The sequence below is a fragment of the Onychomys torridus genome, chromosome 6, assembly GCF_903995425.1.
Source record: "Onychomys torridus chromosome 6, mOncTor1.1, whole genome shotgun sequence".
Taxonomy (NCBI): domain Eukaryota; kingdom Metazoa; phylum Chordata; class Mammalia; order Rodentia; family Cricetidae; genus Onychomys; species Onychomys torridus.
The window spans coordinates 116,918,712-116,933,749 of NC_050448.1; the positions used below are offsets into that span (position 1 = coordinate 116,918,712).

The 15,038-nt window shown below is 36.4% G+C and overlaps 1 protein-coding gene across 9 annotated transcripts in view; it reads right to left on the reverse strand.

Annotated features, from left to right (window-relative positions):
- Bmpr1b (bone morphogenetic protein receptor type 1B) overlaps positions 1-15,038 on the reverse strand; it is a 237,793-nt gene that overhangs the window by 22,376 nt on the left and 200,379 nt on the right. For 6 of the 9 annotated variants that reach the window (XM_036190529.1, XM_036190525.1, XM_036190526.1 and 3 more), the window contains 5 exons: positions 14,859-14,961; positions 14,246-14,357; positions 9,346-9,442; positions 8,263-8,401; positions 1-193 (listed from right to left, as the gene is read on the reverse strand). In XM_036190529.1, coding sequence (XP_036046422.1) covers positions 1-193; positions 8,263-8,401; positions 9,346-9,442; positions 14,246-14,357; positions 14,859-14,961 — 644 coding nt within the window. The remainder of the gene's footprint in view (positions 194-8,262; positions 8,402-9,345; positions 9,443-14,245; positions 14,358-14,858; positions 14,962-15,038) is intronic. The other 3 variants (XM_036190524.1, XM_036190533.1, XM_036190532.1) reach the window with 3 other exon arrangements.

Consider the following 15,038-nt stretch of genomic DNA (forward strand, 5'->3'; position numbering starts at 1 on the left):
CCAGAATGTTTTCATGCCTCATCAGGACCGTCTGATAGATCTCCGTCTCTCGGAACCAGCTGGCTTCCTCGGTGGTGAAGAACACTTTCACGGCCACCTTTTCTCCACGCCACTTTGCCATCCACACTTCCCCATAGCGACCTTTTCCAATTTGCTTCACCATCTGAATTTGCTTAGCTATTGTCCTTTGGACCTGGCAAAGCCCAAAACGTGTCCTTAGTATATTTACAGCACTGCAGACATGTTTAAGCTTTTCTCCGGGGAGAGGGTGGGGGTAATGACTGTGTGTAAAAATATGTAGTCAATATTAATCTTTATACACACGAGTTATTTGTATTTATTAATTTGTGCTGTTCTCTTTTAAGCATATTTCAGACGGATGAGTGCCAATTTTAAATAATCAAATACTGCTATCAAATCATTACATGGTCCGCTCTTTCTACTGCAATTTTCATAGAGAAAAAATGACATATGGTTTCACAGTATCTTATACCCGACAGACCAAAGGGTTCTACTGTTATAATAATTGGTTAAATACTCTGAAGAAATTCTTGCCACCATAGAACAAATCATGCATCTGTTAAATAAGACCAAAAAATATTGGATGCAAAAGGAAATTTATCAAAATTCCAAAAGTGGAGAAGAGCAGAGGAAAACAAACAGCAAAATAAAAACAAAATGAGGGGATGAAGAGGGAAAGGAGAGCTCATAAGAAACAAAACAAAAAGAAAACACCACTGTAAATTTGACTGAGCACTCCCAGTTGGGCAGGCTTGAACCCTTTCAGATGATACAGTGGAATTTTTAGTTACAGAGTGCCAAGTAGCTGCAGAAAATGTTTAAGAAACTAAATGAAGACTAGGAAGGCAATGTGAGATAGGAGAAACTGTACATCTGACATGAAAGAGGCATTTGTTTCAGGGAAAAAATGCAGAATAGAGACATAAAATAGTAGTCCATACAGGGAAACTAGCAAAAGAAAGCTAACATGCTGGAGAGAAACCTCATTTAACACTCTAAAAGAGAGCTGAAGAATTACAACGTTCATAAAAAACAAAGGGGAAAACATTGAGTTAAGCAGCACAGAAATTAAATGATCCTGTCTTCATAGTATTTATGCCATCTGTACTTTATCATGGTTTCCTGGCTGTAAGGAGTAACTATTGGAGGCAGTTTACATAATCTGGAAAGTAGAATTAAGAGCCAGGGCTAGGCCACACACCCATAATCTCAGGACTCAGGAGGACAAGTGAGTAAACTGGAAGTTGCTGGGCAGCCTGATCTACAGAGGATAATCTGTCTCAAATAAATAAACAAGGAAACGAGCACATGATACTAGCAAAAGCTTACCATACTAAATACAAAGCCCTCTCTGTAGTGATACATCAGGTAAAAACTTAAAGCGTTCCTTTCTGGTTCTGTAATTTTTAGGACCATCCAATTGTGATCATCAATCCACATAATCTAGACTTTTCTCACCACCTGGTCCATGGGCTAGCAGCCTAAATCCTCCTGCTAGACCACATAACAGATTCTAAGGATTAGTATACGGATATTATTCTGCAGGTTCCTTAATTAGGATTCTTTTGTGTTTCCATGATGGGTGATAATATCTACTTAAGAGGTCCTGAGTTCATTCTTAAAACTGTTAGTGACACTGATCATAGAATGAAATCCTTTTGCAAAAGGGTATTTTTTTTTTCTAAAGTTAAGGTTTTAAAAATCAAAGAATTACTGCTGGTCTAGGAAGCACAAAGCTGAGGTGGAAATAAGCAAACATGCAGATGCATAAAGTAGCCTTCCTCTCACAGAGTTAGGCCTTTGGGATGAGGCAACCTTTGGTATAATGTAGATGTAACCGTCTTGTTAAATAAGAAACACAGAGCCAATTGCAGAGTTAAAACCAAGAGGTCAGAGCAATAGCTGAGAGCTGAAAACCTTACCCTTCACTGCTTCTGTTGTCTTTCCTCTCTGCAAGAGACCTACTTCTGTGTGTTTTTTTCTTTTTTATAGACTTTCTGTTCTGCTTTCTCATTGGTTGTAAACCCAGCCACATGTCCTCCTTGTCATTGCCTGTCTGTACAGACCTCCAGGTCTTCTACGGTTGGTATTGAGATTAAAGGCGTGTGTCTCCATGCTGGCTGTATCCTTGAACACACAGAGATTCTGCCTAGCTCTGCCTCCCAAGTGCTGGGATTAAAGGCATGCACCACCACCGCCCAGCTTCTGCTATGGCTTGCTCTGACCCCAAGGCAACTTTATTAACATACAAATAAAATCACATGTTACAAATATAGTATCACCACATTTCCCCTTTTCTATTTTAATAAGGAAAAAAGTTATAACTAAAATGTCTAGTCCATTTGTATTTGACAAATTCAGAGAAAATAATTCCATTATCTATCCTATTTTGGTAAGTCCAAAATGTACCTGATTCACTTTCTATCCTAACTTATATTACTAACGGAACTGTCTTATAATGTCTTTCAAATTTATAATACCTCTAGTGAGTTTCTTTTCTGAAATTCTTAACAAGGAAAACTATAACTATAACTAACTGATCTTCAACTCCCTCAGAGACCCAAGAAGGAAATAATGCTACCTAACAAAAAATAAAAATAGGAAGTGCATGCAAGCAGCTTCCAAAAAAAATGTGAGTTGACAGAAACAGCCATCTGACAAGAAGAGAGAAGCTTCAACGAGAGCACTAGGCAGCTGAGAGACAGCTACGAAGCACTTAGTTATCCACTTGGAGGGAAACCCACCATAGTTATTAAAGCATATACACTTTACAGATGCACAAGCATTGCTCTGTGAGTCTCTGGAATGCTGCCTAACATCAGCTCTGCTTCTTTTCTAGCAATGAGAGATCTTCTCTAGTGAACACACTGACAGCAGTGTGTTCCGTCAGTGGGATGGAAACAACAGAACTCCAAGACACTCGGCCATTAAATTAGACTTGGAAACGGAATTTTACTCACATTTTAAGATCATGTCATCAAAGAACCTGAACATATGTTTGAAATTAAAAAACTGATTTCAGTTTTCGATTTCACCAATGTTTCTTCTCTTTCTGTACATAAATTTTCAATCTAAATCACATGCACAATTTGTTGAGTGTGCAAATAAAATTTACAATAATTTGATATAATTTCTATCTGAAGTGTCACCCAGAGGTCTGTGTGCTCAACGTCTGGTCTCCAGCTTGGTTCAAGTATGAGCAAGTGGGAACGATAAGACATGGGGTGTAGTAGGAGCTCTGTAGGTCACAGAGAATGTGCCAACAAAGAGAATGATAGGACTCTCAATTTCTGGTTTCACTTCCTTGCCATGAGAATAGTTCTGCTCTGTCATTCACTTTCACCTCAGTTTGCATCCATAAGCCCAAAAAAGAGGGCAGACAATGACAGACAAACCTCTAACCTTATGAGCCCAAACAAAGCATTTTTCTATATTAGCTAGTTGTCTTGGCTATCTGCCATAGAAAAATGATCAGATACATCTGTAATATTTAATTATTGTAACTGTGATTCTAAAAAGAGAATTATCTCATGTGCACTGGCTATAAATTATATATATATATATATATATATGTGTGTGTGTGTGTGTGTGTGTGTGTGTGTGTGTATTTATATATATACACATATATATAAATAATACAAGGAGTGCATCACTATTCTAATATTGTTATTTCATTTAATGGTTAGACATCTGTTTTCTATAATGTATACATCTGTGTACATACATGGAGAAAAGAAAACAGGTTGTTATAATCAGTGTTCAATACTCTATATCACTAAGTTAGTAACATGCACAAATGTGTGTATGAACAAACACAAATATACACATATATTTGGCTTAGTTAGGCTGAACCAATACATATGAGAAAGACTTACTAGTCTTCATTCAAGAGCTTTAATGTTGATCTGGCAAGATGGCTCAGTAGTTAGAAGCTCCTGTGCCCAGGAATAATGATGTGAGTTCTATTCCCAGATCCAGTGAGTTGGCAGGGGAGCATTTATTCCTGACAGTTGCCCTCTGACCACCTCCTATCCACCACAGTACATAGCATGGTTGCTCATGAGAGCCTGTGCTCACACACAGAGAAATTCACACAAAAATTAAAATAAATACAAATTTAAGAGTTTAATGTGGAATAAAGAAACTGCCTTGCTTCTATGGCCATACCACCCTGAAAGCACCCAGTCTTGTCTCATCTTGGAAACTAAGCAGGGTTGGGCCTGGTTAGTACTTGGATGGGAGACACCCCCCGCCAAAATGGCTCAGAGGTTAAGAGAACTGACTGCTCTTCCAGAGGACTAGGTTCGATTCCCAGCACCCACATGGTAGGTCACAACTGTCTGTGACTCCAGTTCCAGGAGATCCAACACCCTCACACAGACACATATGTGAAGGCAAAAACACCAATGTATATAAAATAAGAATAAATAAATAAAATCTGGGTTACAGTTTAGAAAAAAAAACAAATTGCCTTGTATTCCTACATAATGTCAAGTAAGTAGGATATAAATAATAATGTTTTATTTATAACATATATATACATATATATATAATACTCCAAATATTATATAGTAAATTATACAAATATATACTATACAGAGTAGAAAATCATATTATATCTTAATTCTTCAAATAGTTCTGTTATATCATTTCTTTTTGAAAAGGGAAGAAATACAAAGAGAGGTCTCCAAAAGTAACTTGGAAAATGCTATGTCAATGTATATGTATATAGATGAAGCATAAAAATTTCCCACTGTGTTAAGAAATAAGTAACCAATCAGTCGTAGGGTATGAGCACCATTCCCTTAACAATTCCATTACTATTCTGTTCTGCTCTAATGTTTATCTCAAGCTCACATCTTAAGACTAGATAATTTAGCCATAATGCTTAGATTGTATTACCTTTTCATGGATCTCCATCTCTTGGGAGCCTCTTTTCTCTGCTGCTATCAATATACATTTCCTTAGTCAACTAACATTTACTTCACATGTTAAGAATGTCAGTAACATGAATTCTAGAGGCTCACAATCTGAACTGGAATTGGGCTTCTCCATATACTAACTAATTAATTTAACTGAGTCTATATCCTTAATTAATGCAAGGATATATTTTTAGTCCAGTCAAGTGACACATATATTTTTTTGGTCAACCATGATCTGCATAAACAATGATGGTATTATAAGATTAAATTCCCTAGTGGTAACAGAGTGTAAAAACATGCCTTTATGTTCACATGGCAATAAAATTGACTAGAGATGCATTTCTTAGACTATATCTCCATCATTAGTGAATACATGGCTTTTTATCTCATGTGGATACTACAAATAGTTAACAGGAACACATTTACAAAGGATAATCTCTGGATTGGACAATCCAGCCAATCTAGCAAGAAAAGCAATACTATTAACAATTCTAGGACACTATCAGAAGAGAAAGGCAGTCATCAGTAATGACCAGCTACAAACCTTGTCAACTACAGCAGTGACCTGCCTGCAAGAGATGCTGGCACAGCAGCAGCAAATGTTCTGGGAGTAACCAACAACTTTCTGATGGAACTTAAGGCCCAGTCCATGAGACTGAACCCACATTTGACACCACTGACGTGGCCAGGGATCTCAGGCTAGGTAAGTCGTGGGCCTAGGGGAAACCCTACTATTATTATTCTGCCAGAGGAAAATATTAACAAATTACTTCTAATGGCATATTTCTACGCCCATAGATAACTATGTCTCTTCACTCTCATCAGAGAAGTTTCTTCTTGCAGCAGATGGGAATTAACACAAAGACCCACAACTGGACAATATGCAGAGTGAGAGAATTTGGAGCACCCAGTCTTAAATGGAATGTTTTCATCACACCCCTTTGCTCAAGGCTGAGGGATCTATGTGGAAAAGAAGGCAGAAAGATTGTAAGAGCCAGAACTGGTGAATTACTCCAAAGAAACAGTGTCTTCAGCACAACAGGACTGATTCACATATAAAGTCACATAAATTATAGCAGCACGCACAAATTCCAGCCAGACAAAATCCTAGCACTAGGAGTAGGAAGTGGACACAGGGTCACACCCCTAACCAAGAAACTATTTGCTATTGATACCTACTGACAAAGGAAAAATCAGTTTTCTCCAATCGAATGTCATTGGGTATATCAATCACACTCCAGGGCAGATCCCAGGCCTAAGAGTTATTGTCCAACAACAAATAAATAATAAACAATGAATGAATGAATGAATGAATGAATGAATAAATAAATAAATAAATAAATAAATAAATAAATAAATAATAAGTAAGTAAAAACATAGTCCATGAATTTTTATGGGCTTTTGCTTTGTTTGGGTCTTTTGTAGTATTAGTTTTTTGTTTTGTTCTTTATTTTGCTTTGTTATGTTTTGTTTTCTGTTTCGAGAGAGAACAAGAACAAGAGAGAACATGAAGTTGGGTGGGTAGGAAAGTAGGGAAGATCTGGGAGGAGTTGGGAGGGAAAACATGATCAAAACATAGTGTATGAAAAAAATTAAATAAAAATGAAGAATTGTCCTTGAATTTGTTTTTCTCCAGTATTTTACTGCAGCAATAAGAAGCAGATACAGAGAGAAGGCAAACATTGGTGGTGGGCTGGGATATAGAAACAAGGTCCCTGCTGATGGTAAAACCCTAGAACTGAAGGCTTTTTACAACAAATGACTGAGCATCCTGTTTAATGGGTTGGAGAGACTCTGGGAAGGATAGGAAGCGAATACAAAGGAGTATATCCCACCCCCAAGAAAGGTACATCATTTAAATTGCGACGTTAGTAGTAAAAGGACAATGTCATGACAAAAGATACCTAGACTCTAGGCTGAGGTAACTTTGAAGTGCTGAAAGGTATTATGGCCTTGAGCCATAAACTAGAAGAATGTTCTCCAAAGTGATTGCATTTGAAAACATAGAGACATGTATTTTATTTGGAGAAGAGCTGCTCAGAGGCAATGCTGGAGCTAAGGCTGCAGGCAAGAGAGCAGGAAGAAAGAGAGGAGTCAGGTAGAGTTTAAAAACTATTCATATGAAGCTGAGAAAAGATGATCTACAGACAATGGGAGGTGTTAGACTACTGCATCTGGGCAAAGATTAAAAGCAGCATTCAAAGAATATAGAAAGGTAACAACAGCTTCATAGTATGAGTTAGGAGAAACTAAGCTCAAATCAGTTAAATTTTCAGGAGCAGAAGCATCTAATTGATTAGTACCAGTGGGTTTCACTATTTGCACTTTTAAAAAAACAATAAAATACCACTCTAAAGAGTTACAAATAGTGTAATTAGAATTGCTACACATGAGTTAAATCATAAAAATGATAATAAAAAAAACCAGTTTGTTCATCAGAACCTGGGCAATATTTAAAGTCCTAAGTACTATCATTCTGCTTATGGTGACTAACATGGCTGAACTTGCATAGGTTGTTCTCTGTTTGATCTCAAAACCGAAGTATGAAGGTAAATGCAAGATTGTCAGATGAAACAAGTCCAGAAGACATGCAAATCAGAATCAGAGACTGAAGTCAGACAGTCAATCTTCAGAGTTTCTGAGGGGCCAGCAAGATGGCTCAGTGAGTGACTTTGCCACTAAGACTGAGTTCAATCCCCCATAACCACATAGTGAGGAACCAATTCCTACAAGTTGACTGACTTCCACAAAGACACCATGACATGTGTGCACCCACACATATTCATATATACCTCACCGCACTCTAAAATAATAAAGCTTCCTCTGTGGTCTATAAAGGAGTCAAACACTTTTCTTAGGCAAGGATGTGACCTGGATTTGGAATGGATATGTTGTTTGGATATATTCTTGTTGAAGCTGACAGTCCCTACTATCAGAAATTCAACCTCTCCTGAATGAATGACACAGACCTCAGCCTGAAACCTCAGCCTGCAGCTGAATTGCAGCTTTCCTTCTTTGCAGATGTTGGCAGTAACACTTTTGCCTTCAATAGCCAGGTCAAAGTACAGTAAGGCTCTCCTCACCAAAAAACATTGAATGTTTCTAACTCACTTTCATCAGGATGTCTGAGGGTCTAGCTTTAACCAGACACTTATATTACAGAACACCATCTGTATGTCAAATGTTATCAGGAAGCCCCGCAGCTAAGATCTGATGCCCAATGGGAACAGAGCCTTCTTGTCTACTGCTCTGTAAGGTGAAACAGACATTCCCCCTCAGAACACATTTCCTTGGAATTCATGTTATATTCTTCTCCTACCAGCAGAGGGAGACCTGATCCACTTCCTGAGCTCTGAGACTGCTCGATCAAGTCTCTCAGTGACTCTCCAGGAGGAATGTAAGTCTCATCCTGCTCTAGCCCAATGCTGTACCGAGGCCTGGCTTCTTGTCTTTTATACCTAAACATGGACGAGGGAGATAGTATTAAAAACTTAAATACAATGACAGATATAAAACATCACAGACAAACATTAATCATGGAATTTAGCAATAAACACAAGATCAAATGTTACTTGCTACCCTTGGAATGTTTTTCATTCAATCATGTATAATTTTTCTCTTCTGTCTGTCAATCTCTATACAAGCAGACTACATCCTGTTAGTATTTCCAAATAGCTCCAATATCAGTTTCCTAGAAGCATTTCCTTTACTTTCCCTAGGTAATTAAATATACAAGTTTTTTTTTCATTTATAAAAGTATGCAAGGAGACTCTTCCACATTAAAAAAATGTACAAGACAATACAATAACCATGACATGAAGTTAAACTTTAAAACACACTATTGTAATATCTTCAAATTTTATTTTAATCAACTACTTTATGAACTTATAAAATGTTATGGTTAAATAGGATGCTCAAGTGATATGGACATTTAAACCACTATATTTCACAAAGTAGAAAATAAGTTCTTGACTGAAAAACTTTTTTTTAACTAAACTTAGTTTATTTTAATGTTTGCTCTATAAATGTTATAGTACTAGAGGAATTTTGTAGTCAGGAAATAAGGAATTACTGAAAGCATTCAGACTCCCATATGGTTTCTTCTTTGCTTAGAATTAAACCCAAGTCATAACTAGTCACTAAATTTTCCATTTATCCATGTTTCCTTAAGGATGAAAAATTTATCTGAGTGGTTGTGGTGTCTGAAACAGAAATGAGACAGCTTCTATTAATAGCTTCACTGGGGTAAGTCTTTGTCAATGGTAAGACATTTTCAGATAAACCTACCATCTAGGGACAGAGAAAGCCATGATGCAAAACCCGACAGGCAAAAGCAGCAAAAAATATTCGGGTAGGAATCTCACTACGAGGGCAAAACTCCATGTATCTGTCTAATGCTTACCTGAAGTAACAGAATAAGATAATGAGGACCAAGAGTAAACTACAGACAGTCACAGATATGAGTAAAGCCTTGTGGTGAATAGGTCCATCAACAAAGTCTGAAAAAGAAAGCCACAAAACAGCACATATTTTTACTCAAAAGTGATTAATTCTTTCCCCAAAGTTTGATTAAAACAAGATAAGCAAAATACAGACAAAAAAAACCTTTAACATGCTATGAGAAAAAGCACATATATACTAGCACAGCCATATCTGAATGAAATGGCAGAAGTTATAAAGCCAGCATAGCTGCTTGACAAAGATCCAGCAGAGCTGAGCCTCATGATGGCTGCCATGTCACCTTTGGTTTTCATCTCTACCTGCTGCATACTTGAGACACTTTTAATATTTGTACAGTTTGGGGATATTGGACTGATGGAAAACTCCTTATGAATCATTTATGCCTTCTCCCAGGAATGTTGCTTTTAAGTTTCCCCAGGAAAATCCTGAACATACGATTTCCCCTGCTTTTAGGGAGATATCCTTATCTACTCAAAGTTCTTCCTTACACCTTGGAGGTTGTGACACATAAAGAAGCCAGAGGTCTCTTCATGAGGCTATGAGACATTCTTGAAACATCTCTCCCTGTACTTACACAGAAATAAGATATTCAAAACAAAGCAAAATTTAAAAGGTCAACAAGATTTGGTAGGCTAGAAGAATTGGTCACAGTTCAAATTAAAAGCCTCTTCCCAATGTACACTGAGACAAATATGTGGCATACAATTCTGCCCTACATAGAGACATATTGATAAAAGTATGGAGTGCAAAGATGATAAAAGTATGAGATGTGAGGACCTCCCTCTCTTAGAAAGCAAATATGGAGTAACAGTAATGTCATATGACCAAGGAACAACAGAACACCAAGATTAGATATATAGACAAATGCTATAAAGATATAAACATTATGTTATGCCAGAGTTTGAATAATAAGTGCAGCAGTTTTGGCCTGAGGATTTTTTGGGGGTACTCTGACCAAGAGTTATTTAATAATAATAGTATTAAGAATTAATAATACACTACTTGGGATATGGCAAAGTGCCCAGAGAAGCTTGAAGATTTCTGTTTTGGTCTAGTGTCCTTGAAGCAACCATAGTGTCCTTGAAGCAACCAAAGCTACCAGCGTGAGAACAGGATGTCATATGCCTCTGGATTCTTAAAAATTGGGCTATAGGGTTAATGAGTAAGAATGGTAACTCTGTTTATTAATGTTGTCAAAACTTGAGGAAAGTTGGAAATGGTAACTCTGTTCTGTCATAGTTTATTAATGATGATTAAAGATGAGCAAAAAGAAGTGAAACACACATCCAAAACAAACAAAAAAAATGATATGTTCTATGTTTTGGAATATCATTAATGTATTCTTGCTTACTAAATTCTGTATAAATAAAGAAACACTCTAGTCAGTCAGGCTGCAAGAGTCTCCCGACCACTATGGCCTGGCTCACTTCCTTCCCCCACTGACTCCTTACATCCTCTGCTGGGACCTGTCCCACTGGGGATGACTCCCATATGCTTCCTCTGTCCATCTCTCCTAAAATAAAACTAAGAAATGTCCTGTGTCTGATTCCTCCATCGCTGCTATTGCATCCACCCATCTTCACACTGTGCCCTCATCCAGAGCTAGACTCTGGCATGTACTCCAAACTTGTGCTTAGCTATGATGAATCCACTCAGCTAGATGTGTATCTCAATAGCATGAGTCTCCTCTACAGAAGGAGTTGACCTGACACAAGAGGAATATGAGGAGCAAATGGGTCCCTGAGCCCAATAGCCAAGGAGGAACTCATGTGATCCCAGATTCAGGTGGTGAGTTTGTAAGCTCTTCTCATCTAGCATCTGGAATATTCTTTGGATAGGAAATAAAAACAAATCTAATTCATTATAACCAAAGCTGCTATCTGATAAATACAAAGCATAAGGGCTCCTCAGATGTTGTACATTATATTAATTATATTGTACAATTATATTAATTTGTACATTATATTAATTATATTTTGGCTTAAAGATATATATAGAGAGATAGATAGATAGATAGATAGATAGATAGATAGATAGATAGATATAGATATATTGAGAGAGAGAGAGAGATTTTTAAGCTAAAATGCCTTTTAACCAATGTACCTTAATTTTACAAAATGGAAATAAAATATTAAAATGGAAATGTCTGATTCAAAGACTGTTCAGTGCTCTTAATCTACGGATCATTAAATATTGCTCATTTTGTATCAACTCAAGTTCTTGACAAATCAGATTTGCTTAAAGCAAGCTTTCTCAAGCGTTATGTGAATGTCTTAAGAGATCAACGTGTATTTACTGACTTTAAACCCAGAAATACTTATTCAAAATATCTTTTTGTAACTGAACATGCCAGGTGATTTTTATTCAGGTGGTTCAGGGATATTTTAACAAAAATGAGTTGAAACCAAGCCCAGTCATACAGTAACATAATTAGCAGCCTTAGGAAAGGTACAGCAGGCCCCTGAGAAAAGTGATGAGTGCTATGTAGCTGAAAAGGTAGGAGTAGGGCTCTAAGAGATGACTTGGACCAGTCCAAGAAGATGCTTTCCCAGCTGTACCCGTATATAAATAGACATATTCAAATTTTGGCAAGAGACTTTCTCTCACCCAAATGTGATTTTTGCAATAAAAAGTAGTATATGCTCCATGAAAAAATTAAAGGACCAATTGACTAAAATAGATGAAATCATTACATACTTAACAAATTACTAACAGGAGCTGCACATGTGCTATTCATTACAGTTTCATTTCAATGAACAAAAATGTTAACCAAAAGAGTATTTCACAAAGGAGACAATATCATCTTGTAAGTGGATTCTTTTCTCTTTATTTTATGGAGAAATTATTACTATATAACCAGGCTATCTCAAACTTCAAATCATTCTGGTTTAGCCTCCCAAGGGCTGAGATTACAATACTTGCCACTATGCTGGCTAAATTATTTTTGTTTATAATATTGTGAACAGTTCCCAAAACAAGATGTTTTCAAAGATAACACAGTACTTTATATAGAAACATCCTAATTAGAAAGCAACCTTCTGTTGTGATATTAAGAAATTTTGTTGTAATGCAGATCTTCTATAACACATACAATTATGCAATGAATACACACACATCTTTGATTATGATAGTATCTAATATTCTTAGATGTCAAACTATTACTTCAGAGGACAGATATTACAAATCATCTCATAATACTATCAAATATCCTTTAAAATGACCAAACAATTTCTAATTCATTATCAATATAATAATTTTAATTATTTTGAAATAATTTCAGCTTTTGACAAAACATTCCAATATGTCCTTCACTCATAATTCACATTACTTACATTTTGTCATGTGTGTTATAATTCTCTTGCTCTCTGATCACCCCTTACACAAAACCATCCTCAGATGCATACATATGTACACACATTTTCATTCACATTTCTTTTCCATTATTTACTTTGAGTGTCTGTATTAGTTTAGACCATTTGAAGTTGCAGGACAATGTTGCTGTCTGCCTTTAAATAATTCATAGTTCTTATTAAACTTTTTTTGACAGATCTGATAATAATTACTGATATGATACATTCATCTAAAATATGTATTTAACACTTACTTATGATCCATATACTACCTGCAAATATGAATGAAAGTAGGCTGCTTCTCATTAGACTAAATAAAAATCATCAGAAAGTAGGATTTTTTTTAATTATCCAGTTCAGAATTGTTACAAATGTCCCATAAAAAAAGGAGTATAGAAGCTTGAACAACTGAAGTATGTCCAAAAAGCCATCACAAACAGGAGTAAAAATTAGCACATATATTGTTTGGAACATGTTGCTTAATAAATGTCAAAAACAATTGATAGGTCCTTAAACGTAAATAGGCTACAACTGTATTAAGTTTCTTTCTTCTATGTCCTACATATACATGTAAAGACTGGAATCTTTGCTTATTCTGGAAACCACAGCTTATATTCTATTTCCAATTTTAAGGACAACTCTACATTTTTAGGAATCCAAAGAGAATATTCCTCTACTACAATTAAATCTAACCATAGATCACAATGAATATCCAGCACGTGAACCCAGAATGTTTTCACTCTGATGCTATAATTTGGCTAAAAGTGTTTCTCTTGGTCTTTTTATGTAGATGCAGAGCCCAGACTACACTGTGAGCTGCTGACTGTGTGTTTATTACTCATTACATTTCTGACTTGTGACAGGAATGAAACCACAGGGACCAAGGAAATCTTTTTTCACCACCCAGCACTGTACTTGAGGCCAGCATTATTCTGTATTTCCCTTTTCTTGCCCCCAACAACCCCCTTTTGTAGTTAAATCCATTGCCTATTTCTCTTGGTTCATGAACTGTGGATGCTTATCAATAAACCACAGAATTTCAATATTTTCTTCATCTATTTCTGTATCCATAATACTTAGGATACTGCTTGAAAAAGAAATAAGGAAAGCTGAGTTTCTTATGTGGATTTCTATGAATTAATGTGAAAAGCTTGAAGGCTTCAGTGAGAATACATTATGAGTGAGTGTGCAGTACTATGTGTTCTCTACCTCCAGCAGCACACTCTAAGTGTTCCAGAGAAGAGCTTTCTGGGGAGAGATGTGGACAGGCAGAATGACAAGGATCCTAAGAATGAAGCTGTATACAGCCACTAAACCAAGATCTGCTTGCATATTTGGTGAATGACATTCATGATTGTCAGCTTGCCTCAGCCCTCTACTCCAGCAGTGAGTAACGAAACAAAGTAAAGGCAAAGAGAGCCAAGGCACCAATGAATTTGGCAAGGAGAAAAGTCCAGTGCTCGTCCTCAGTAAGCCGAAGCCCCTCCTCACCTGCCTCACCTCTGTGCTTCAGTGGAGGCAGCGTAGGGTGTAGGTCTTTATTGCATTCATTCCTTTCTGTGCAGCATTCGATTGATCTTCTTTGATGAGGGATGGGAGTGTCCTAAAATGGAATGCAAACAACTATTAGTGGGTTTCCTCTAAATTTCAACATCATATCACCTAAATTTTAACAGATTGTCACTAGAGAACACATTAAAAATTCTAATAATTTTGCTCAAAATCTTGAAAATGTTACTTTCCATCAGGAAATGTATTTCAAATTATCATGTACCATTACAACATTGCCATTTCAGTATAAAATATTATTGTACTTGTAGTAAGCAGCATACATTGAATAAACAAATAATCTAGTCTAAGTTTAAACAAAAGATAATCTGGATTTTTAAAGATGGTCTAAATAGAAGCTAAGTAATATGTTAATAGCTCATTCAAAAACATGGTTTGTAAATGAAGAGAGAATTGGCTTTTAAGGATTTTCAAATATTTTACAAACTATTAAACATGGGATAGCCACAACAAAAGGATTATTTTATTTTGCTTGAATACTTTTGAAAATTTAGTCAATGTAGGTTACAAAGTAAACTCAAGTTATCTTCCTTACACGACACTGAAAATCTGACCCTTCTAGTCCTAGACATCCAGAGGTGACAACAGGCATCCCAGAGTCATCTTCTTCTATCATGGTGAAGCAGTACCCATCTGTGCTAAAGAGAAAAAAACAACAACACACAACTTAGTAAAATAAGATGAACCTAATACCACTGGCTTCATCACAAACAGG